This window comes from Oncorhynchus masou, chromosome 21 (genome assembly GCF_036934945.1).
Source record: "Oncorhynchus masou masou isolate Uvic2021 chromosome 21, UVic_Omas_1.1, whole genome shotgun sequence".
NCBI classification, from domain to species: Eukaryota; Metazoa; Chordata; class Actinopteri; order Salmoniformes; family Salmonidae; genus Oncorhynchus; species Oncorhynchus masou.
Window position 1 is genome coordinate 42,249,615 of NC_088232.1, and position 24,483 is coordinate 42,274,097.

Below are 24,483 nucleotides of genomic sequence, written 5' to 3' on the forward strand. Positions count from 1 at the left end.
GGGAGAGAGAGAGATTATAAAAATAGTTAAGGTTGAGTTGAGGTTGAAAGAAGGATTGTGATGTTTGAGTTGAGAACCAGTCAGGGTTCAAGGTTCAGGCTCTACATGGAAATCAGATTAGGGTTGTGATGATGGTGATACTGGGCTAAGTTCAGGTTAAAGTAATCTCAGGCTAAATTCAGGTTAAAGTAAGCTCAGGCTAAGTTCAGGTAAAGTAGGCTCAGGGTAAGTTCAGGTTAAAGTAGGCTCATGGTAAGTTCAGGTTAAAGTAGGCTCAGGCGTAAGTTCAGGACACAGTGTTGTGTAAAGCCAACACAGAAACAGTCCCATACATACCTGCTACACTCTGTCTCGTCTGGCCAGGCCACCCCAAACATCTCCATGAGTTTGTTGCAGTCTCTCTTGGCGCGGTGGCACAGGGCTCGGCAGGGCATGGACACGCGGCCATACTCCATACAGACTGGAGCGTAGAGGGCACACAGAAACATCCTCAGGTCCTCCGAACACTGCAGGTTCACCATGGGGTGGAAGGGCTGAAGGAGGAAAGGAGAGAGGGAGGGAAACAACGTGGGAGAGGTGGTAGGGACAGAGAAAGAGAAGGAGATATAGAGGGGGATAGAGATAGCGGGAGATAGAGAGAGAGGGAAATAGAGGGTGATCGAGAGAGGGAGAGATAGAGAGTGGGGGGATTGAGAGAGGTAGAGAGGAGGATAGAGAGAGGGATAGAGAGAGGGCGATAGAGAGAGGGCGATAGAGAGATGGGGATAGGGAGGGGAGAGGGGGATAGAGAGAGGGGGATAGGGAGGGGGATATAGAGAGGGGGGATAGAGAGGGGATATGGAGGGGGATAGAGAGAGGGGGATAGAGAGACCGAGAGGGAGATAGGGAGAGGACGGATAGAGAGAAGGGGATAGGGAGGGGATAGAGAGAGGGGGAGGGGGATAGAGAGAAGGAGATAGAGAGAGGGTGAGAGAATGATAGAGAGGGAGAGAGGGCGATAGAGAGAGGGGGATATAGAGAGGGAGAGAGGGGGATATAGAAAGGTGGGAGGAGGAGAGTGATAGAGAGAGGTGGGATATAGAGAGGGAGAGAGAGGGATATAGAGAGGGAGAGTGGGGATAGAGAGAGGGGGATAGAGAGATGGAGATAGAGGTGGGATATAGAGAGGTGGGAGGAGGATAGAGAGAGGGAGAGAGGGGGATAGAGAGAGGGGAGGGTTAGAGAGAGGGGGATATAGAGAAGGAGAAAAGGGGATAGAGAGAAGAGGATAGAGAGAAGGGGATAGAGAGAAGGGGATAGAGAGAGGGGGATAGAGAGAGGGAGGAAGAGAGGGGGATAGAGAGAGGGGGATAGAGAGAGGGGGAGGAAGAGAGTGATAGAGAGAGGTGGGTTATAGAGAGGGAGAGAGGGGGATATAGAGAGGTGGGAGGAGGATAGAGAGAGGGGGATATAGTTGTCTCAGAAGCACCATAAATATTTATTCCAGGCTATGAAATATTAACAGGCAGCCCTCACATCAGAGAACAGTCAGGACACACACAGTGAATATCACGCCTTTGGTCAGCCACAACCAGCCACAGCATCACATCGCCCACAGAGAGCAACAAGATAAACATTTATGCTATTGAGCAGTGATGGAAACTCTGGTCCTTTGGGGCCCGAGTGTCTGCTCTACTGGTAAACACACCTGGTTTCCCAGATCTAAATCAGATGCTGGTTTGAAGAAGAAGAAACAGCAGATTATTTAGGGTTAGAAAGATGGAGAGAACCCATCCCTGCTCTAGCAGCTGGGTAGCTAGCTGCTGGCTAGATCAGTGCTTTTGTCTGAATGCATTTTCTCTACAAGCCCTAGCAATCTGTGTACTGAGCCCTTGTGTCAAAACACACACACTCTGTATGCACACACACACAATCCCACTAATTTGCCCTGTCTATCACTTTAATGCTGTGAAAAATGATTAGTGCTCTTTCTTAGGCATGTAAAGGCTCACAGAAAACAGAAAATCTCTCTCTCTCACACACACACACACACACACACACACACAATATAATCCCCAGCAGATAAATAGAATCGTGAGAGACGGAGGCAGACAGAGATGGGATTTCCCTGTGTTTGACTAGCAGACAGGCAACCAGTGTAAGGGCTTTACACTGTCTAAATGTCACCTCATATGAACAGCTCATACATCTAACACCAACATAGATACACAGAGGGCTAGTCAAATCAACCTGTGTGTACGTCCATGTTTAAGTTGTACAATACTAGCAGGCCTGTGTATACTGTGAGTGTGTGTCTTCAGCTGGCAAGTGTCTTCACTGACATTTTCAACCTCTCCCTAACCCAGTCTATAATACCTACATGATTCAAACAGACCACCATTGTCTCTGTGCCTAAGAATGTAAAGGTAACCTGTCTAAATGACTGTCACCCCATAGTATTCATTGTAGCCATGAAATGCTTGGAAAGGCTGTTCATGGCTCACATCAACACCATCATCCCAGACACCCTGGACCCTCTCCAATACACATACTGTCCCAACAGATCCACAGATGATGCACTCTCTATTGCACTTCACACTGCCCTCTCCGACCTGGACAAGAGGAATACCTATGTGAGAATGCTGTTCATTGACTGTAGCTCAGCGTTCAACAGCATAGTGCCCACGGAGCTCATCAATAAGCTAAGGACGCTGGGACTGAACACCTCCCTCTGCAAATGGATCCTGGACTCCCTGACGGGTCGCCCCCAGGTGGTAAGGGTAGGTAACAACACATCCGCCGTAGTGGTCCTGAACACGGGGAACCCTCAGTGGTGCGTGCTTAGTCCCCTCCTGTACTCCCTGTTCACCCACGACTGAGCACGACTCCAACACCATCATTAAGTTTGCTGACAACACAACAGTGGTAGGCCTGATCACCGACAACGATGAGACAGCCTATAGGGAGGAGGTCAGAGACCTGGCAGTGTCGTTCCAGGACAACAACCACTCCCTCAACGTTAGCAAATAAAGTAGCTGATCGTAGACTACAGGAAACGGAGGGCCGAGCACACCCCCATTTGTGCACACCCCCATTCACATCAACGGGACTACAGTGGCGAGGGTATAGACCGTATACCTGGGTATTTGGAAAACTGAACCATTTCTTTATTTTAAGTTTTTAAATACATTTGAATATTCGTAGCTACTTTTAAGTAAATACCTGCAGTCAACTTGTGCAATACATTAGGATATAAAGAACATTGCGTTCTTCATTTCACCTGTCACATTATTATGAACAACGAGAGGCACTCACTGTTGTGCAGCATGGGCCAGGTGATTTAATTACAGTATGCAATTTACAACTAAATGTTTACCAGCCAGATATCTTATAACTGTTAAGTTAACTGTATAAAATAATTGAATACTTTAGGTCAGAAACTGTACAAAATCTTTGCAATGTGCTCGTTAGCATTCAATTAGCATTCTCTATGGGATTGTACATGTACTTGTTAGCATTGCTAACCTTTGGATTACAGAGTATCAGTGAGGTTTGAAAACAGCACCCCTTGTGTTCAGTGCCGGTATTACCGAATATCCCGGTATGGCACATGGTCGGTATGAAGATCTGACAATCTGAATACCAACCAAGCCTATCACTAAGGACCTATCATGACCCTCAGATCCTCAAAAAGTTTTACAGCTGCACCATAGAGAGCATCTGAACTGGCCGCATCACCGCTTGGTAGGGCAACTGCTTGGCATCCGACTGTAAGGCGCTACAGAGGGTAGTGCGTACGGCCCAGTCCATCACTGGGGCTGAGCTCCCTGCCATCCAGGACCTCTATACCAGGCGGTATCAGAGGAAGGCCCTAAATATTGTCAAAGACTTCAAAGACCTCCTATTCATGGACTGTTCTCTCTGCAACCGCATGGCAAGCGGTACCCGAGCGCCAAGTCTGGAACCAACAGCACCCTGAACACCTTTCTACCCCCAAGCCATAAGACCTGTAAATAGTTATCCAAATATACTGAACACAAATATAACCGCAACATGCAACAATTTCTAAGATTCTACCGAGTTACTGTTCATATAAGGAAATCAGTCAATTGAAATAAATGATTTAGGCCCTAATCTATGGATTTCATGACTGGGTAGGAGTGCAGCCATGGGTGGACCTGGGAGGGCATAGGCCTACCCACTTGGCAGGCAGCCAACCCCCCCCCCCTTTACCTGATCCCGCAGGTAAAGAAAATGGATGTGGAAGCCCTGGGCTGGCGTGGTTACATGTGGTCTATAGTTGTGAGGTCGGTTGGACGAACTACCAAATTTTCTAAAACGACGTTGGAAGAGGCTTATGGTAGAGCAATGAACATTCAATACTCTGGAAACAGCTCCGGTGGACATTCCTGCAGTCAGCATGTCAATTACATGCTCCTTCAAAACTGGAGACATCTGTGGCATTGTGTTTTGTGCAAAACTGCACATTTTAGAGTGTCCTTTTATTGTTGCCTAAAGGAAGATGGTTATTCAGGCGAGTGAGCGATGAGCAGCGCTCAGACATAATTTGACGGTAATGAATCAAGACAAATGCAGAGGAATAAAAAGCTGCACTTAGAACACGGCCCACCCCACTCTCTGTGTGTGTGTGTGTGTGTTGGCCTACCTGCCTTGTTAGGAATCTGTTTTGATCATTCTCGATTGATGCTTTACAGATCTGTGCACGAGAAAAGAAGTTCTACCCGCAAATGGGTGCAGCAACGCATAAGATCCCATGTTTTTTAAGACAGTAACAGCACACCCCCACACACCATCACAACAGCCTCAAATGACTGAGCACACACACACAGTCAATATTAGGCCAACAGCATACCACCCTGCATCCCACTGCTGGCTTGCTTCTGAAGCTAAGCAGGGTTTGTCCTGGATGGGAGACCAGATGCTGCTGGAAGTGTGTTGGTCAGTGTTTTGGGACATGGCCCTGTGCAGGGGGACGTTAAACCCACCATTGCGACCTGTACGCTCTTGTTGGCTGGCCCTCGCTTCATACTCGTCGCCAAACCCACTGGCTTCATGTCATCAACAAGACCCTTCCAGGTAAAGTCCCCCCTTATCTCAGCTCACTGGTCACCATAGCATCACCCACCTGTAGCATGTGCTCCAGCAGGTATATCTCTCTAGTCACCCCCAAAACCAATTCTTTCTTTGGCCGCCTCTCCTTCCAGTTCTCTGCTGCCAATGACTGGAACGAACTACAAAACATCTCTGAAACTGGAAACACTTATCTCCATCACTAGCTTTAAGCACCAGCTGTCAGAGCAGCTCACAGATTACTGCACCTGTACATAGCCCATCTATAATTTAGCCCAAACAACTACGTCTTTCCCTACTGTATTTATTTTATTTATTTATTTAGCTCCTTTGCACCCCATTATTTTTATTTCTACTTTGCACATTCTTCCACTGCAAATCTACCATTCCAATGTTTTACTTGCTATATTGTATTTACTTTCCCACCATGGCTTTTTTTTACCTCCCTTATCTCACCTCATTTGCTCACATCGTATATACTTGTTTATACTGTATCATTGACTGTATGTTTGTTTTACTCCATGAGTAACTCTGTGTTGTATGTGTCGAACTGCTTTGCTTTATCTTGGCCAGGTCGCAATTGTAAATGAGAACTTGTTCTCAACTAGCCTACCTGGTTAAATAAAGGCCACCTAATCATCCCCAGCTGCCAATTGGCTCATTCATCCTCCTTCCCTTCCCCAGGTCGATGCCATAAATGAGATTGTGTTCTCAGTCAACTTACCTGGTAAAATACAATATAATGTAATCTGGTGAGATCTTGGTCATACATAAATGCCTTTGTGAGAAAGAGTGGTAGAGCATGTGAGCTTGGGTTTACGGGCCAAAACTCACAGGTGAACATGTTGGCACCACAAATGAACACCTCTAGATAGTGTGTGTATGTGTGTGTGAGTAGCAAGAACATGAGTATGTGTTTGTGCGTGAGTGTGTGTATGACAATTTCTGACTCAGTGTTCATCTGGTCCTGTCCTGCTTTACTTATCAGAATGGCTGAATGGGAACACCTCACTTTAAAACTACCAATCAGAGGCCTTCTTTTGATATCTCCCACAATACACGCACACTCCCTCTACATTCCTATTGAGTGCCATGTCCTTACAGAAGCATGGGGAAACCCTTAACACAGCTCGTTTCTGCATGACTGTTACAGGCCAGCCGAATGGAGTGTTCTTTCATACCATTTCCTGCTGTGTGACTCTCTCCACCACTGTGTGTGTGTACTGTGCTGGTCTCTATCTCTACCACTGTGTGTGTTTACTGTGCTGGTCTCTCTCTACCACTGTGTGTGTGTACTGTGCTGGTCTCTCTAGCACTGTGTGTGTGTACTGTGCTGGTCTCTCTACCACTGTGTGTACTGTGCTGGTCTCTCTCTACCACTCTGTGTACTGTACTGGTCTCTCTACCACTGTGTGTACTGTGCTGGTCTCTCTCTACCACTGTGTGTACTGTGCTGGTCTCTCTACCACTGTGTGTACAGTGCTGGTCTCTCTACCACTGTGTGTACAGTGCTGGTCTCTCTACCACTGTGTGTACAGTGCTGGCCTCTCTCTACCACTGTGTGTACTGTACTGGTCTCTCTCTACCACTGTGTGTACTGTACTGGTCTCTCTCTACCACTGTGTGTACTGTACTGGTCTCTCTACCACTGTGTGTACTGTGCTGGTCTCTCTCTACCACTGTGTGTACTGTGCTGGTCTCTCTACCACTGTGTGTGTGTACTGTGCTGGTCTCTCTATCAATGTGTGTACTGTGCTGGTCTCTCTCTACCACTGTGTGTACTGTACTGGTCTCTCTACCACTGTGTGTACTGTGCTGGTCTCTCTCTACCACTGTGTGTACTGTGCTGGTCTCTCTCTACCACTGTGTGTGTGTACTGTGCTGGTCTCTCTACCACTGTGTGTACTGTACTGGTCTCTCTACCACTGTGTGTACTGTGCTGGTCTCTCTCTACCACTGTGTGTGTGTGTGTGTACTGTGCTGGTCTCTCTATCAAAATACATTTTATTGGTCACATACACATGGTTAGCAGATATTAATGCGAGTGTAGCAACATGCTTGTGCTTCTAGTTCCGACAGTGCAGTAATATCTAACAAGTATTATAACAAATTCACAACAACTACCTAATGTACACAAATGTAAAGGGGTGAATAAGAATATGTACATATATAGTAGAAGTCGGGAGTTTACATACACTTAGGTTGGAGTCATTAAAACTCGTTTTTCAACCACTCTACAAATGTCTTGTTAACAAACTATAGTTTTGGCAAGTCGGCTAGGACATCTACTTTGTGCAATGACACAAGTAATTTTTTCAACAATTGTTTAGAGACAGATTATTTCACTTATAATTCACTGTATCACAATTCCAGTGGGTCAGAAGTTTACATACACTAAGTTGACTGTGCCTTTAAACAGCTTGGAAAATTCCAGAAAAGTATGTCATCAGAAGCTTCTGATAGGCTAATCGATATCATTTGAGTCAATTGGAGGTGTACGTGTGGATGTAATTCAAGGCCTACCTTCAAACTCAGTGCCTCTTTACTTGAAGTCATGGGAAAATCAAAATAAATCTGCCAAGACCTCAGAAAAATAATTCTAGACCTCCACAAGTCTGGTTCATCCTTGGGAGCAATTTCCAAACACCTGAAGGTACCACGTTCATCTGTACAAACAACAGTACGCAAGTATAAACACAATGGGACCACTTAGCCGTCATACCGCTCAGGAAGAAGACACGTTCTGTCTCCTAGAGATGAACGTACTTTGGTGCGAGAAGTGCAAATCAATCCCAGAACAACAGCAAAGGACCTTGTGAAGATGCTGGAGGAAACAGTACAAAAGTATCTATATCCACAGTAAAACGAGTCCTATATCGACATAACCTGAAAGGCCGCTCAGCAAGGAAGAAGCCACTGCTCCAAAACCACCATAAAAAAGCCAGACGACAGCTTGCAACTGCACATGGGGACAAAGATCATACTTTTTGGAGAAATGTCCTCTGGTCTGATGAAACAAAAATATAACTGTTTGGCCATAATGACCATCATTATGTTTGGAGGAGAAAGGGGAGGCTTGCAGGCCGAAGAATACCATCCCAACCGTGAAGCACGGGGGTGGTAGCATCATGTTGTGGGGGTGCTTTGCTGCAGGAGGGACTGGTGCACTTCACAAAATAGATTGCATCATGGGATGGGAAAATTATGTGGATATATTGAAGCAACAGCTCAAGACATCAGTGAAAGCTTGGTCGCAAATGGGTCTTCCAAATGGACAATGACCCCAAGCATACTTCCAAAGTTGTGGCAAAATGGCTTAAGGACAACAAAGTCAAAGTATTGGAGTGGTCATCACAAAGCCCTGACCTAAATCCTATAGAAAATATGTGGGCAGAACTGAAAAAGTCATGTGCGAGCAAGGAGGCCTACAAACCTGACTCAGTTATACCAGCTCTGTCAGGTGGAATGGGCCAAAATTCACCCAACTTATTGTGGGAAGCTTGTAGGCTACCCGAAACATTTGACCCAAGTTAAACAATTTAAAGGCAATGTTACAAAATACTAATTGAGTGTATGTAAGCTTCTGACCCACTGGGAATGTGATGAAAGAAATAAAAGCTGAAATAAATCATTCTCTCTACTATTATTCTGACATTTCACATTCTTAAAATAAAGTGGTGATCCTAACTGACCTAAGACAGGCTTTTCTTAAAAGGATTAAATGTTAGGAATTATGAAAAACTGACTTTAAATGTATTTGGCTCAGGTGTATGTAAACTTCTGACTTCAACTGTATATATATGGATGAGCGATGGCCGGACGGCATAGGCCAGATGCAGTAGATAGTATAGAATACAGTATATACACGAGATAAGTAATGTAAGATATGTAGACATTATTAAAGTGGCGTCATTTAAAGTGACTAGTGATACATTTATTAAATCAATTTATTACATTTATTAAAGTGGCCAGAGATTTGAGTTTTTATGTTGGCAGCAGCCACTCTATGTTAGAGATGGCTGTTTAACAGTCTGATGGCCTTGAGATAGAAGCTGTTTTTCAGTCTCTCGGCCCCAGCTTTGATGCATCTGTACTGACCTCGCCTTCAGGATGGTAGCGGGGTGAACAGGCAGTGGCTCGGGTGGTTGTTGTCCTTGATTATCTTTTTGGACTTCCTATGACATGTTGTGCTGTAGGTGTCCTGGAGGGCAGGTAGTGTTCCCCCGGTGATGTGTTGTGCAGACCGAACCACCCTCTGGAGATCCTTGCGTTTGAGGACGGTACAGTTGCTGTGTGTGTGTACTGTGCTGGTCTCTCTCTCTACCACTGTGTGTGTTTACCTGGCTGGTCTCTCTCTCTCTACCACTGTGTGTGTGTACTGTGTTGGTCTCGCTCTCTACCACTGTGTGTGTACTGTGTTGGTCTCTCTCTCTACCACTGTGTGTGTGTACTGTGCTGGTCTCTCCACCACTGTGTGTGTGTGTACTGTGCTGGTCTCTCTCTCTACCACTGTGTGTGTGTACTTTGCTGGTCTCTCTCTCTACCACTGTGTGTGTGTACTGTGCTGGTCTCTCTCTCTACCACTGTGTGTGTACTGTGCTGGTCTCTCTACCACTGTGTGTGTGTACTGTGCTGGTCTCTCTCTCTACCACTGTGTGTGTGTACTGTGCTGGTCTCTCTACCACTGTGTGTGTGTGTGTACTGTGCTGGTCTCTCTCTCTACCACTGTGTGTGTGTACTTTGCTGGTCTCTCTCTCTACCACTGTGTGTGTGTACTGTGCTGGTCTCTCTCTCTACCACTGTGTGTGTGTACTGTGCTGGTCTCTCTACCACTGTGTGTGTGCACTGAGAATATCGACATTAAGTGGTTTGATTGTGGTGTCAAAGGAGGGGGATAAGAATGGTGATCAAATCTGTATTCATGACGACCTGGTTTTATTTGGGAGCAAATGTTTTGTTCTGCTGTCGCTGGTCAAAAACAAGGCAAAAGCCTTCGCCCCTAAAACAATCCTTGGGGTGATTGCACAACCCTTTGGCTTAAGGATGGGGAGGAGGCAGGGGTGGTCATCCCCTTGGTTAAGTTTTTCAAAAGTTATTTATCTGGATTTCACCTATCGAACATAGGATTTCATGCATAAAAATAGAATGAATAGAACAGACAAATCATTGAATGGAATGGGGACTCCCAATCTATGCATTTTAGTTCTATGTATTTAATCCTATCCGATAGGCGGAAATCCAGTTAGATAACTTGAAAACTTGAAAAACTGGTCTCAGGAGAATAGCGATACGATGTGCATGCTTTAGTTTCAGCCCAGCTCTGAATTGAGGATTATGGTGAGTTGAGTATTCTGAACACCTTCAATTAATGGAAGAGTTTTGTATCATACTGTGTGCAACATAGTCATGATGTTTCCAGAAGACACAAGTTCATGTTAGATTCTCCATAGGAGAGGAGTGTGTGCTGGCAGCAGCGTTGGGGGTGTTTATGGGGTGCTGAGCAGAAGGCTGTGTGGGTTGTGTGTGTAGGAGGAGATGTATGTGAAACAGGGAGGGTATTTTGGTAGGGGCGAATAAGACCCCGTCTGTTCCTCCTCTACTTCAATAGCCAGATCAAGTTTCCCTCCTTTCCTCTTTCTCTCCGGTAGAAGCCACGGTTTGTATAAAGAAAGACTGACTGGAAGTTACCTTAGTGAGCCCCACGAGAGAGAGTAAGAGAGAGAAGTACATTTAATGGAATTGAAAGAGAGAGAGAGAGAGAGAGGCAGGCACTGGAGAGGGGTAGTTGTCTGGCGCAGACACCTAGCAGACTGCCTGTCCTGGGCTGTCAACTGGGAGTTTGAGGGGGACAGTGATGGATGGGTCTGGAGGATAGTTCCAGACAGGGAAATAAATCTCACTCTCTGTTTCATCTCTTTATCTGTCTCACAGCCTCCCTCTATCGCTATAACCTTTCATTCACCCTCTCTCTCTGTCCCTCCTTCCTCTCATCCCCAGATAGTTGTAAGGTACAGGGTGGGGCTGTTGGTAGCAGATACAGAGAAAACAAGTTGCACTCTGTGTGTGTGGTGAAGATTAGGGTGACGGGAAGAAAGCCAGTTTGCCAACTCTTGAAGAAACTCTGTATAATGTCTTCGGCTTAAAGAAGAGAGAGGGAGAGAGAAAAAGGGAAAAGGAGAGAAAAAGGGAAAAGGGAAAAGAAGGAGAGAAAGTGAAGAGAAAAAGGGAAAAGAAGGAGAGAAAGGGAAGAGAAAAAGGGAAAAGAAGGAGAGAAAGGGAAAAGGAGAGAAAAAGGGAAAAGAAGGAGAGAAAGGGAAGAGAAAAAGGGAAAAGAAGGAGAGAAAGGGAAGAGAAAAGGGAAAAGAAGGAGAGAAAGGGAAGAGAAAAGGGAAAAGAAGGAGAGAAAGGGAAGAGAAAAGAAGGAGAGAAAGGGAAGAGAAAAGGGAAAAGAAGGAGAGAAAGGGAAGAGAAAAGGGAAAAGAAGGAGAGAAAGGGAAGAGAAAAGGGAAAAGGAGGAGAGAAAGGGAAGAGAAAAGGGAAAAGAAGGAGAGAAAGGGAAGAGAAAAGGGAAAAGAAGGAGAGAAAGGGAAGAGAAAAGGTAAAAGAAGGAGAGAAAGGGAAGAGAAAAGGGAAAAGAAGGAGAGAAAGGGAAGAGAAAAGGGAAAAGAAGGAGAGAAAGGGAAGAGAAAAGGGAAAAGAATGGGTTTCCCTGAGGATCAGAGAGTCAGTGTGATTGGTGTTTGGAACGTGAGAACCTGCTACCTCCGTCTGACCGAGCCCTGTGGTTACCAAACACACACACAGCTTTATTTTTGTGAAATTTCAGGACTTTTGGGGGAGTCAAATGTTTTGACCACTTTGACACTACTCCTTCACTTAACCCTAACCCAAAAACCCTAACCCTTAAACTTAAAATAGAATTTTAACAAATTCAGGACATGAAAATATTCCTGACTTTTCCAAAAATGTCTTGTTTTCCTTACTTGTCAGGACAGTTGGTGAATTGTTGGGGTCCTAATAAGGTAGGAAAACAAGTACACACACACACACACACACACACACACACGGCAGCTCACTTCCTAAAGCTGTCATTAGTAGTGAGATTACTATGGCCCAGTGGTCAGGTCAGCTGACTGGTCTCTGTAATATGGCCCAGTGGTCACATCAGGTGACTGGTCTCTATAATATGGCCCAGTGGTCTCTGTAATATGGCCCAGTGGTCACATCAGGTGACTGGTCTCTGTAATATGGCCCAGTGGTCACATCAGGTGACTGGTCTCTGTAATATGACCCAGTGGTCTCTGTAATATGGCCCAGTGGTCAGGTCAGCTGACTGGTCTCTGTAATATGGCCCAGTGGTCACATCAGGTGACTGGTCTCTGTAATATGGCCCAGTGGTCAGGTCAGCTGACTGGTCTCGGTAATATGGCCCAGTGGTCACGTCAGGTGACTGGTCTCTGTAATATGGCCCAGTGGTCTCTGTAATATGGCCCAGTGGTCACATCAGGTGACTGGTCTCTGTAATATGGCCCAGTGGTCAGGTCAGCTGACTGGTCTCGGTAATATGGCCCAGTGGTCACATCAGGTGACTGGTCTCTGTAATATGACCCAGTGGTCACATCAGGTGACTGGTCTCTGTAATATGGCCCAGTGGTCACATCAGGTGACTGGTCTCTGTAATATGGCCCAGTGGTCACATCAGGTGACTGGTCTCTGTAATATGGCCCAGTGGTCACATCAGGTGACTGGTCTCTGTAATATGGCCCAGTGGTCACGTCAGGTGACTGGTCTCTGTAATATGGCCCAGTGGTCACATCAGGTGACTGGTCTCTGTAATATGGCCCATTGGTCAGGTCGGGTGACTGGTCTCTATAATATGGCCCAGTGGTCAGGTCAGGTGACTGGTCTCTGTAATATGGCCCATTGGTCAGGTCGGGTGACTGGTCTTTCTGTGCCCTAATGCCACTCTGGTGATGGTGACACTTGACACCTCACATACTACTAAACTAGCTGAGCGCTAACATGACTGCAATCACATGGTGCTAGGGCTTACACACACACACACACTGCATATGCTTACACACACACACACATGCAAATTGGCGCCACACACTCACACTCTCCACATCCGCTGCTACTACTCTATTTATTATCTCTCCTGATTGCCTAGTCACTTTTACCCCTACCTACATGTACATGCCTCAACAAGCTCAACTACCTCGTAGCCCTGCACATTGACTTGGTACCGGTAGTACTCCTTGTATATAGCCTCGTTATTGTTATTTTATTGTGTTTCTATTTACATTTTTTAGAATTGGCTCATTTTGTATTACTTTTTAACTCTGCATTGTTGGGAAAGGGCTTGTAAGTAAGCATTTCACATTCAAGTTTAAACCGGTTGTATTCAGAGCATTTGACAAATACCATTTTATTTTATTTGACACATGCCTGTAAAATCAAAGAAGAGGTGAAGCCAATCAGGGAAGGGGAAATCATTGGCATAATTAGAAACCACCTTGTTTTTGTAGTGTGTTGCTTTTGGCTCAACTGTGTTTGTAGTTTATTCTTGTTGCCACCGGGGTCAGAGCACTTAGGGACAGCATCTTAAGACCAGTTCATCTTGTAAAAGTAATGCTGACTCATCTCTTCTCTTACTATATTCAACACCGTCAGCCCTCTCTCCATCACCCATTCTTTCCGCCTTTCTCTCTCTCTTTATCGCATAACATCCTTGTATTTCTCTTCATCACCCATACCCTAAAGCTGTATCAGTCTGTCATTCATAATATCCTTCCTCTATTAGCCACATCCTTGCACAATGTGACACAGTCCCTACTCTTATTGCATCAACCATTTCCATTTTCCAATCCTTCTCTCTCTTGTTCCGTAACCTTATTGTCCATGCTGGGCTGCCTCTCTCCCTCCTCTCAGGCATTCCAGAGAGAGAGGGGGCTGGTCATGATAAGAGCAGGAGGACAAACAGTTTAATCTGCACTCCTCTTCTCTGAAAAGAGAGGGACTAAAAGACAGCCCTCTCCCACACTCTCCAAGTCATTTGTTCATTCATTTTATTTATTAATTCCGCCATCATTCAATCCGGATCAGACAAGAGCTGTTCCTGCATTCTAGCACATGCCCACTTCCCCTCCTCCCTCTCTCAACTAGTTTTGCCATTCCTATATACATCCACTTTCTACCCTTCTTATCCATCCTTACAATACACCCACCTCTGTAATTTACTCTTCACCTCCTTCCATAACTAGCTCTCTCTCTCTCTCTCTCTCTCATCAGGTCTCTCCTGCTCCCCTCCTCTCTTCTCTTCTCTTCCTGGCATTCATCTTTTTGCATTTCCGCTCTGGGTACCATAGTAACCGGTGATGAGGAGAAACGGACCAATATGACATTAAGGCTTCTGATGGTCCTCATCCTGCAGGAGGTCAGGGGGTATGTACATGTGTGTGCGCACCCGCACACACTAGGAGTATTTATGCACAGACCCCTGTGAAGAGGAAATCAAAACATGTTCCCATGTTTTGTCAATTTGAATGTGTATGCACCACAGCCATCACAGCATACAATGAGTACCATCCCTACATACAGTCACACCCACTATCACTACCACCCACACAGCTCCTGTCACACAACATTGCCCTCTGGGCTGCATCACACCCCATTCAGTTACATCAGACTCATATCAACTACTATCCTATGTCACAACGGCACAGATTTAGGACCAGTTTAAAGATCCTGACTTAATCATTGAGGATTTAAAATCAACAACACTCTCTTAATCCTACACCAAAATGCACCATCTACACAAGGGTTCCCAGGTACACTTGCGGCCCTGGTGTAGATGGCGAGCCCGAGTTCCTCTGTCCAGTGTCTGTGTTCTTTTGTCCATCTTAATCTTTCATTTTTATTGGCCAGTCTGAGATATGGCTTTTTCTTTGCAACTCTGCCAGCATCCCGGAGTCGCCTCTTCACTGTTGACGTTGAGACTGATGTTTTGTGGGTACTATTTAATGAAGCTGCTAGTTGAGGACTTGTGAGGAGTCTGTTTCTCAAACTAGACACTCTAATGTACTTGTCCTCTTGCTCAGTTGTACACCGGGGCCTCCCACTCCTCTTTTTATAGCCAGTTTGAGCTGTTCCGTGAAGGGAGAAGTACACAGCGTTGTACAATATCTTCAGTTTCTTGGCCATTTCTCGCATGGAATAGCCTTCATTTCTGGCCATTTTGAGCCCGTAATTGGAGTAATCGAGCTCCCAGCCTCACCAGACCGTGAGACTGGCTGAGAGACCGGCCCATTCAACATCACCAGCTGTCATCATAGACAGCTCTATGGTGAGAAACATCTCGGTCCCCAAGTCAAAAACCCTGTGCTACCCAGGAGCACGAGTACAGGACATAACAAGGCTGCTTCAGACTGCTCTACACAGGAACACGAGTACAGGACATAACAAGGCTGCTTCAGACTGCTCTACACAGGAGCACGAGTACAGGACATAACAAGGCTGCTTCAGACTGCTCTACACAGGAACACGAGTACAGGACATAACAAGGCTGCTTCAGACTGCTCTACACAGGAGCACGAGTACAGGACATAACAAGGCTGCTTCAGACTGTTCTACACAGGAGCACGAGTACAGGACATAACAAGGCTGCTTCAGACTGTTCTACACAGGAGCACGAGTACAGGACATAACAAGGCTGCTTCAGACTGCTCTACACAGGAGCACGAGTACAGGACATAACAAGGCTGCTTCAGACTGTTCTACACAGGAGCACGAGTACAGGACATAACAAGGCTGCTTCAGACTGTTCTACCACAGGAACACGAGTACAGGACATAACAAGGCTGCTTCAGACTGTTCTACACAGGAGCACGAGTACAGGACATAACAAGGCTGCTTCAGACTGTTCTACACAGGAACACGAGTACAGGACATAACAAGGCTGCTTCAGACTGTTCTACACAGGAGCACGAGTACAGGACATAACAAGGCTGCTTCAGACTGCTCTACACAGGAGCACGAGTACAGGACATAACAAGGCTGCTTCAGACTGCTCTACACAGGAGCACGAGTACAGGACATAACAAGGCTGCTTCAGACTGTTCTACACAGGAACACGAGTACAGGACATAACAAGGCTGCTTCAGACTGTTCTACACAGGAACACGAGTACAGGACATAACAAGGCTGCTTCAGACTGCTCTACACAGGAGCACGAGTACAGGACATAACAAGGCTGCTTCAGACTGTTCTACCACAGATGCCGGGAGCTGACACTGTCGTAGTCCATGTGGGGTCAAACGACATCAGGAGGGCTAGCCGGAACATTTGAAAATGGATTTTAAAGAACTGATTTTAGCGTTAAAAAAAATCAAAAACAGCCAATAATTTCAGGTCCAGTACCATCGTTGGGCCACGGGTGTGAAAGATTCAGCAGACTGCTGGCATTACACATCTGGCTAAAAGACTAGTGTTGCTCTGATGGAGTCATTTTTATTGATAACTTTGACACCTTCTGGAAACAGAAGATACTCTACAGGAATGACAGAGTCCATCCAAATCATCTGGCTCCTGGACTCTGTCCACGGATTTCATGGCTGTGTTGAAACAATGACCGGTAATGATCCAAGACCAGCTCAGTGACAATGACTCGTCATAATGCTGCATCAAATGTACATGATCTTAGGGGTATTGGCAAACACAATGTAAGAAATTTGATTGCACCAAATAGATCTGTTTATCTTACAGCTATTGTAAGCAGTAATCATGAGCCGATATACCCGCGTTACCCTGTTAGCACTGAGGCGGTGTGCAATAGTAGGAAGACCACTTAATGCAGCTCACCCTGCACTATCAGCTCTAATGTAAATAACATGAGTAAGTCTACCTCTGATAAGCTTCCCAGTAAAGCATTAAAAACAATCAAGCAACCCTGAAAAATGCTAAAAAAAATAGCCCATATTAACATATGTAGCCTAAGAAACAAGGTCCATGAAGTCAATAACTTGCTTGAAACAGAAGACATTGATATTCTGACTGTCTCTGAAACATGACAGTCAGAATACCTTTGATGAGACAGTGGTAGCAATACATGGTTATAACATTTACCAAAAATACAGAAATGCCAACGGAGGTGTTGTTGCGGTCTATATTCATAACCACATTCCTGTAAAGCTTAGAGACGATCTAATGTTAAATACTGTTGAAGTAATATGGCTACAGGTTCATCTGTCTCACCTGAAGCCCATTCTTGTGGGAAGCTGCTAACAGTCAGTATCTGGATAATATGTCTGAAATGCTTGATAAAACTTCAAACTGTAACCAGTGGCCGTGATTTAAATATTTACTGGCTATCATCAAGCTGCCCACTCAGGAAACAACTTTAAACTGTAACCAGAGCCTGTAATCTGGATCAAGTTGACAATCAACCTACCAGGGTAGTTACAAACAGCACAGTAATTTGTTTTGGTAGCAACAAATACAAATACACAAATTCTGATGCTCCAGATACTCAACTAGTCTAAAGAAGGCCAGTTTTATTGCTTCTTACATCAGCACCACAGTTTTAAGCTGTGCTAACATAATTGCAAAAGGGTTTTCTAACGATTAATTAGCCTTTTAAAATGATAAACTTAGCTAACACAACATGCCATTGGAACACAGGAGTGATGATTGCTGATAGTGGGCCTCTGTACACCTTCGTAGATATTCCATAAAAAATCAGCTACAATAGTCATTTACAACATTAACAATGTCTACACTGTACTTCTGATCAATTTGATGTTATTTATTGGACAAAAAATGTGGTTTTCTTTCAAAAACAAGGACATTTCTAAGTGACCCCAAACTTTTGAAAGGTAGTGTGTATATAATAAATATTTTGGGGGGACTCGCCTGTTTTGCATGTTATTTTGGCATTAATACATGTTACATATCAGTTTGCAAACAATGTAAAAATATATATATCTAATGTGTCAGTATCACCTATGTTTTTTTATTTTATTACCAATGTTTTTTTTAAGGCAGTAAATGAGGCTGAATGAACTGTTTCACTGCCAGGCAAGGTGTAGCGGTGGTAAGGTGTTGCTGCTGTTGGGACAGCCCTATGTAGGCCCTAACAGTGTGTGGGCACCGTTTGTCACCAGTATAGTGCAATTAATGTATTGTTTAGTGTGGTGTTGTGTAGTGGCTTTGCTGGCATGCATCCCACATTATATTGTTTTGCCCCATGCTATAATCGCACTGCATTTACAAAGGTATTCAGACCCATTACTCAGTACTTTGTTGAAGCACCTTTGACAGCGATTACAACCTCGAGTCTTCTTAGGTATGAAGCTACAAGCTTGGCACACCTGTATTTGGGTAGTTTCTCCCATTCTTCTCTGCAGGTCTTCTCAAGCTCTGTCAAGCTGGATGGGGAGCGTCGCTGTACAGCTATTTTCAGGTTTCTCCTGAGAGATGTTTGACTGGATTCAAGTCCGGGCTCTGGCTGGGCCACTCAAGGACATTGAGAGATTTGTCCCAAAGCCACTCCTGTTTAGTCTTGCCTGTGTGCTTAGGGTCGTTGTCCTGATGGAAGGGGAACCTTCGGACCCAGTCTGATGTTCTGAGCAGGTTTTCATCAAGGATCTCTGTGTACTTTGCTCCGTTCACCTTTCCCTCGATCCTTACTAGACGCCAACCACCATGCTTCACCGTAGGGATGGTGCCAGGTTTCCTACAGATGTGACTCTTGGCATTCAGGCCTTCGACCTAGTGGCTTGGTCTTTGCTCTGACATGCACCGTCAACTGTGGGTCCTTATATATCCAATCATGTCCAATCAATTGAATTTACCACAAGTAGATTACCATCAAAAATAATGTTCATTATTTGTAATACATTAGCAAACATTTCTAAAAAAAACTATTTTTGCTTTGTCATTATGGGGTATTCTGTAAATATTGCTCATGACATTTTTAAATATTTAATCAATTTTAGAATAAGACTGTAACGTTCCAAAATGTGATATAAGTAAAGGGGTCTGAATACTTTTCAAATTCACTGTATATGTGCTTGTATACCAAATGTAAGCAAGGTTTGAAATTATTATGTTTTAGTCGAATATTATATCTGTTTGTGCTTCTGTCGAAAAACATAATTCCACTTTCACATTATGGGCTATTGTATGTAGACCAGTTAGAAAAAATCTCAATTTAACAAAATGTTGAAAAAGGTCAAGGGGTGTGAATACTTTCTGAAGGCACTGTAGGTATGCTTTTCATCACGGGACTGTTCTGCTCTTCTCTACTGCACCAAGCAGAACTTGGCTCTCTATCCCACTGAGGATATGTCATCACCATATAGGATCTAGCTACTACTAGCCTACACAGTATAGATCGATGAATGGGTTTGATTTGTCTCACCGAGGTGTAGGCTAACTGGTGTTATCCCAGCCAACTGTCTGTCTCTGGTGAAGGCTATGTGTGGAAATGTATTGACGTTCTGATTGTTTCTCTGTATTTTAACTAAGCTCTATAGAAATGGAAAGATAATTAAGGCTTTTAAGACTAACTACTAAAGACTTCCCTTCATTTCTCTGACAGACTTTGAATGGAGTAATCACCCAATTCAGGGTAGCAGTGTGTGTGTGTGTGTGTGTGTGTGTGTGTGTGTGTGTGTGTGTGTGTGTGTGTGTGTGTGTGTTTTTTTAAGGACACGGTGGTCAAGTGGTGTTCCCAGGGTTTAGTGTAGTTGATTAGAGCAGTAGAGTATGTGGGCTGCCAGGACCCCATGCTGGGAGAGACACAGACAGAGAAGAGAACCACCATGGCGGAGACAGACCTCCCACACACCCTGACTATCCCTCTCTTCCAGTCTGAGACACTTTCTCTTTCTATCCCACTCACCCACTTTCCCCGTATCAAATTGACACACACCACATACTCTCTCCCTCTTCTATCCAACCTACTTTACTCTCTCTCTCTCATGTAGTTGTCCCTTAGCTCAGGTCTATCTGGTCTCTCTCTTGTACAGGGTTATTTTTAGAGAGTAGAGGAGATAAATCCAATCAGTTATTATTAATTAAATATCCTTATTATTCTCCTGTCAGACCAGGCCAACTCCAGAGTGATGTTATCATGCCCAACTTCCCCTGGGAACCGTAAGACCCTGGGAACCACCTGGCTGTCACCACTGCATCAAATCAAATCTAATTTTATTTGTCACATGCGACCAAAACAACAGATGTAGACCTTACCGTCAAATGCTTACTTACAAGCACTTAACCAATAATGCAGTTCAATAAATTGGTTTAAGAAAATATTTAATAAATAAAAGTAAAAAAGAAAAAACAACAATAAAATAACAACAAGGAGGCGATATACAGGTGTATGTGTTGGGGGGGGTTGCTTAGTGGGTGCAACATTGGGTGCTCTGTTGTGACTCAAGAGCTCATTTGGCCGTTCACACACTCTTTCTCTCTCTTTTAATCTCAACCCTCTTGCCACATCCCTTTCTCCCTCCTCTCCTCCCCCTAGGCTTAATTGACTGCAGTGTCGGGCAATGGTGAATAATGTCATCTGGCACCAATAGACCTGCTGTCAATCACTCAGGATACACAGCACAGTACCAAACTGGGCTACAGGCCTCAGACAAACATACAGCATTAAACCCAGGGCCCAACTATACCACCAACCAGGGCTACAGGCCTCAGACAAACATACAGCATTAAACCCAGGGCCCAGCTACACCACCAACCAGGGCTACAGGCCTCAGACAAACATACAGCATTAAACCCAGGGCCCAGCTACACCACCAACCAGGGCTACAGGCCTTATACAAACATACAGCATTAAACCCAGGGCACAGCTACACCACCAACCAGGGCTACGGGCCTCAGACAAAACATACAGCATTAAACCCAGGGCCCAACTACAGCTCAACAGTCAGGGCTTCAGCTCTACTCAATACATGTTTTCTGTTGCTGTAATTGGATGTGGTTCACTAAAGGCAGGGTTTACACAGCGTTCTGGTGAGACAGATGTAAGCAGCGTTTGCGTGCACACACAAAGACACTATGAATCAGAGCGGGTATAGCCAGTGTCCCGTGAGGGATATTATTACATTTCCTCTGCGGGTTCCCACATCCAGAGCCCTCCACTGATGCTGCCAGGGTGACTGGGAGAGACAACTAGAACACTCGCACATTGCAACTCCTCTTGTTGCAACAATTTTGTAAAGCTGCCTTCTGGGGCTGCAGGGTAGGGTTTAGGTTAGGCAACTTCTCTACTGGATTAAATCAAGTTCAACAACAGACGTTAGTTTAAAATCTTAAAAGTAATATATGTTGATACAATTCAACAACAACAAAAAATGCTCAATGATTGAATACACAGAAAATAAATCACCACCTGGTTGGTTTTCCCCATGTGATGTTTTCGGGTAATTCAGACGGGGTCAAGATCATCTGAAAATGAGGAACAGCTGTGCTGGGAATTTCTGGACCAGATTGGATTTTTACACTTCATTCATAATATATTTACATAACTGGTCCACTGCAGCAAAACATAAGTTATGTCATCATCATCATGCTACAACTAGATTTAGACAGAGGAGAGACAGCGAGGTAAAAGATGAAAGTACAGCTACATGGTTTTTGGAAGCTATATACACTGAGTGTACATGTGTAGTAAGGTGATGGGTAACAAAACAGATGAGGGCATTTTGAAAGGTTGGAGATAACATTATGCCATCAGTCATTAATGTCTTTAACTGGAGATGCAGATGACACACACAAGTCAGACCTTTCATCATCCAATCAGAAAATACTGTCTGACACGTCGCCTCCAAGCCACAGGCATACGGACAGAGAAAGACATGTATTTACAAGGTTTTACCCCCAACTCTACCCCTTTACAAGGTTTTACCCCCAACTCTACCCCTTTACAAGGTTTTACCCCCAACTCTACCCCTTTACAAGGTTTTACCCCCAACTCTACCCCTTTACAAGGTTTTACCCCTAACTCTACCCCTTTACAAGGTTTTACCCCTAACTCTACCCCTTTACAAGGTTTTACCCCTAACTCTACCCCTTTACAAGGTTTTACCCCTAACTCTACCCCTTTACAAGGTTTTACCCCTAACTCTACTACAGAAAAATAGTCAGCCTTGAAATCTGCTGAGAAATAATTACTACTGTAAAAACCTATCCTTGCCCATTCATTCTGAAGAAGGACAGGACACCCAGTAACCTGAGTCGGTTGGATTCTATGTCAGCCAACACTCCAATTACAACCTCATATCAGTCTCTATTCATAAACCATTATCCCTTTGGGGCAACAGCAATGCCCATATATACAGAACAGCTATAGTCCGTACCTCCATGGCGAGTGCGGCCGTCTGCTGGTCGTAGTGGTTGAGGAGGTTGGGCATGAAGGTGGCGTTGTAAGGCAGGTCCTGGCACATCCGCAGTCCTACTGGCTCACAGGTAAATGTACTGTGGCTCTCTGCTGTCTCCGCATGGATGGACAGACAGGTAGAGCAGAGGGATGAGAGGAAGAGAAGCAAGAGGAAGAGTGACCTAGGCATGACCCTCTCTCTGTGCGAGTCTGCTATTGCAGGTGACGTGTAGTCCCACCTCACTCTCATCCTCAATGAGCAGGGGAGGGGGAGAGAGGGATGAAGAGAGGAAAGGAGGGATGAGATAACAGCAGGGCTATTCTTCATCTTCTACACAATCACACCATGGAGATCTGTGGCACTCACAGGGGAATCCTGCTGCTTCCATCCCCCAGAGGAGTGCACCCTGTCTGGCTACGGGACCCACACAGTCAGCCTCCTCTGTCTAGGTCTGTACCTGCTGGAGGGCTGTGATCATCAGCCTAGATTTTCCACCGTTTCCCCCAGCACAGCTATGGTCTTCTCTCTCCAATGAAAGAAGAGACTGCCTATTGAAAGCACTCAGTGTTTCTTCACAAAGAACGTCCAATGGCCCAGTAGCACAAGTCAAGCAAGACCTACAAGTTAAAATACAAAAGAATGTTTAGACAAGTGACAAGACAGTCCTATACAATTGTAAATAAGTGACAAGAGACTGGGAGTTGAAAAACAGCAACCCCACCCCTCATTTACACAAGTCCCCATAGATTGTCTTTATTACATTATTATTACAGTCACTGTTATTGTTTTATGTATTGATGCTCAGACAGACATATAATTGATGAGGGTGAAAACAATTGGGTGTCAGTTCAACTTCACTGGTAAACATAAGCTTACATACAAGCAGATATATTATAAAATGCATTTCTATCAGGATTGGCTACCGTCAACATGATACTGTCCTATAGGTCTATGACACACCTATAGGTATACAGGCCTATAGTTGTGTGTCGTCCAATACAGTATGCATCTATGTAGTGGTTACTACGCAGAGCAATTTATAGTCATTTTTGCAGGACAACCTTATTGGGCGTTGTTACGACACAGCTGCGCACACGCCCTTCCAGTCAAATCAATATATTATGCCTAGAAAATCATGCACCATCGTCTTGCATTTCCACTCTTTTCATTTAAATGTACACCCATGCAAGCCGACCAACTAACGTATTCTCCCAATGTTTCGCATGGGTTGATTACCCTGCCACTGCCGGTATCTGAAAGAAATGCCATTTAAACGGTGTATAGGAGATACAGCAACCTCTGTAAGTGTGTAGTAATGTAGCTATGCCGGTTAATGGTAACTCAATGCAACGCAATAATAGTGTAACATTGTTTTTCTATTTAGCCTCATGTCATTTTAGAATGTCTGAAATCTCTGAACTACAGCTCGCGAAGGAACTTGTCTCTGTTCTAACGCTACCATTTGCGTTGCATTTTTTATAGGAAGCAAAGAAAACAAATCATGTATTGGCTTGTTTTAGTAATTGTAAAATTGTATACGATAGCTAACTCGTCAACGTGACATGGTGACATTGCACTTTGTGTCGCAACCTCAAACTGATAAAGTGACTAAATATGCAAGCTATAACAAGAACAAAGTCTTCGAATGAACGTCTTCTGCATAATGCCAAAAAAATCCAAGCCCCCCCCCCAAAAAAAACCCAAAGCAAATTTTCACCTTCAATTGGAATAATCGTCGATCTGCACTGCTCTTTGCCGCTGTTTCTTCCAGTGACAATACACAAGCACGTCGCTAGCTCTCTCGGTCTTCTCTCTCGCTGCTGCAGGAAATCCATGAAATGATCTGTTCCCCGGACGCGCGCTTTGAGCTAGACCACCAGTGTATGCAACATTATCATCGACCAATTCAATTGATTTGTGTGATAAATCCCAATATAATTCACACCGTGTCCAGTTATATATACAATGTGCATTCCTTCATGGTTGCGCAATAGTTTGCCGACTGAGTAAACTTGAAAGT

The 24,483-nt window shown here is 44.6% G+C and overlaps 1 protein-coding gene across 1 annotated transcript in view; it reads right to left on the minus strand.

Moving 5' to 3' along the window:
- The window catches only part of LOC135508379 (frizzled-3-like), a 35,382-nt gene extending 10,922 nt beyond the window's left edge, over positions 1-24,460 (minus strand). Inside the window, exons 1-3 of the mRNA XM_064928518.1 lie at positions 24,181-24,460; positions 22,443-23,080; positions 337-533 (exon numbers count right to left, since the gene is read on the minus strand). Coding sequence (XP_064784590.1) covers positions 337-533; positions 22,443-22,790 — 545 coding nt within the window. The 5' untranslated portion in view covers positions 22,791-23,080; positions 24,181-24,460. The remainder of the gene's footprint in view (positions 1-336; positions 534-22,442; positions 23,081-24,180) is intronic.
- Positions 24,461-24,483: the final 23 nt, after the last annotated feature.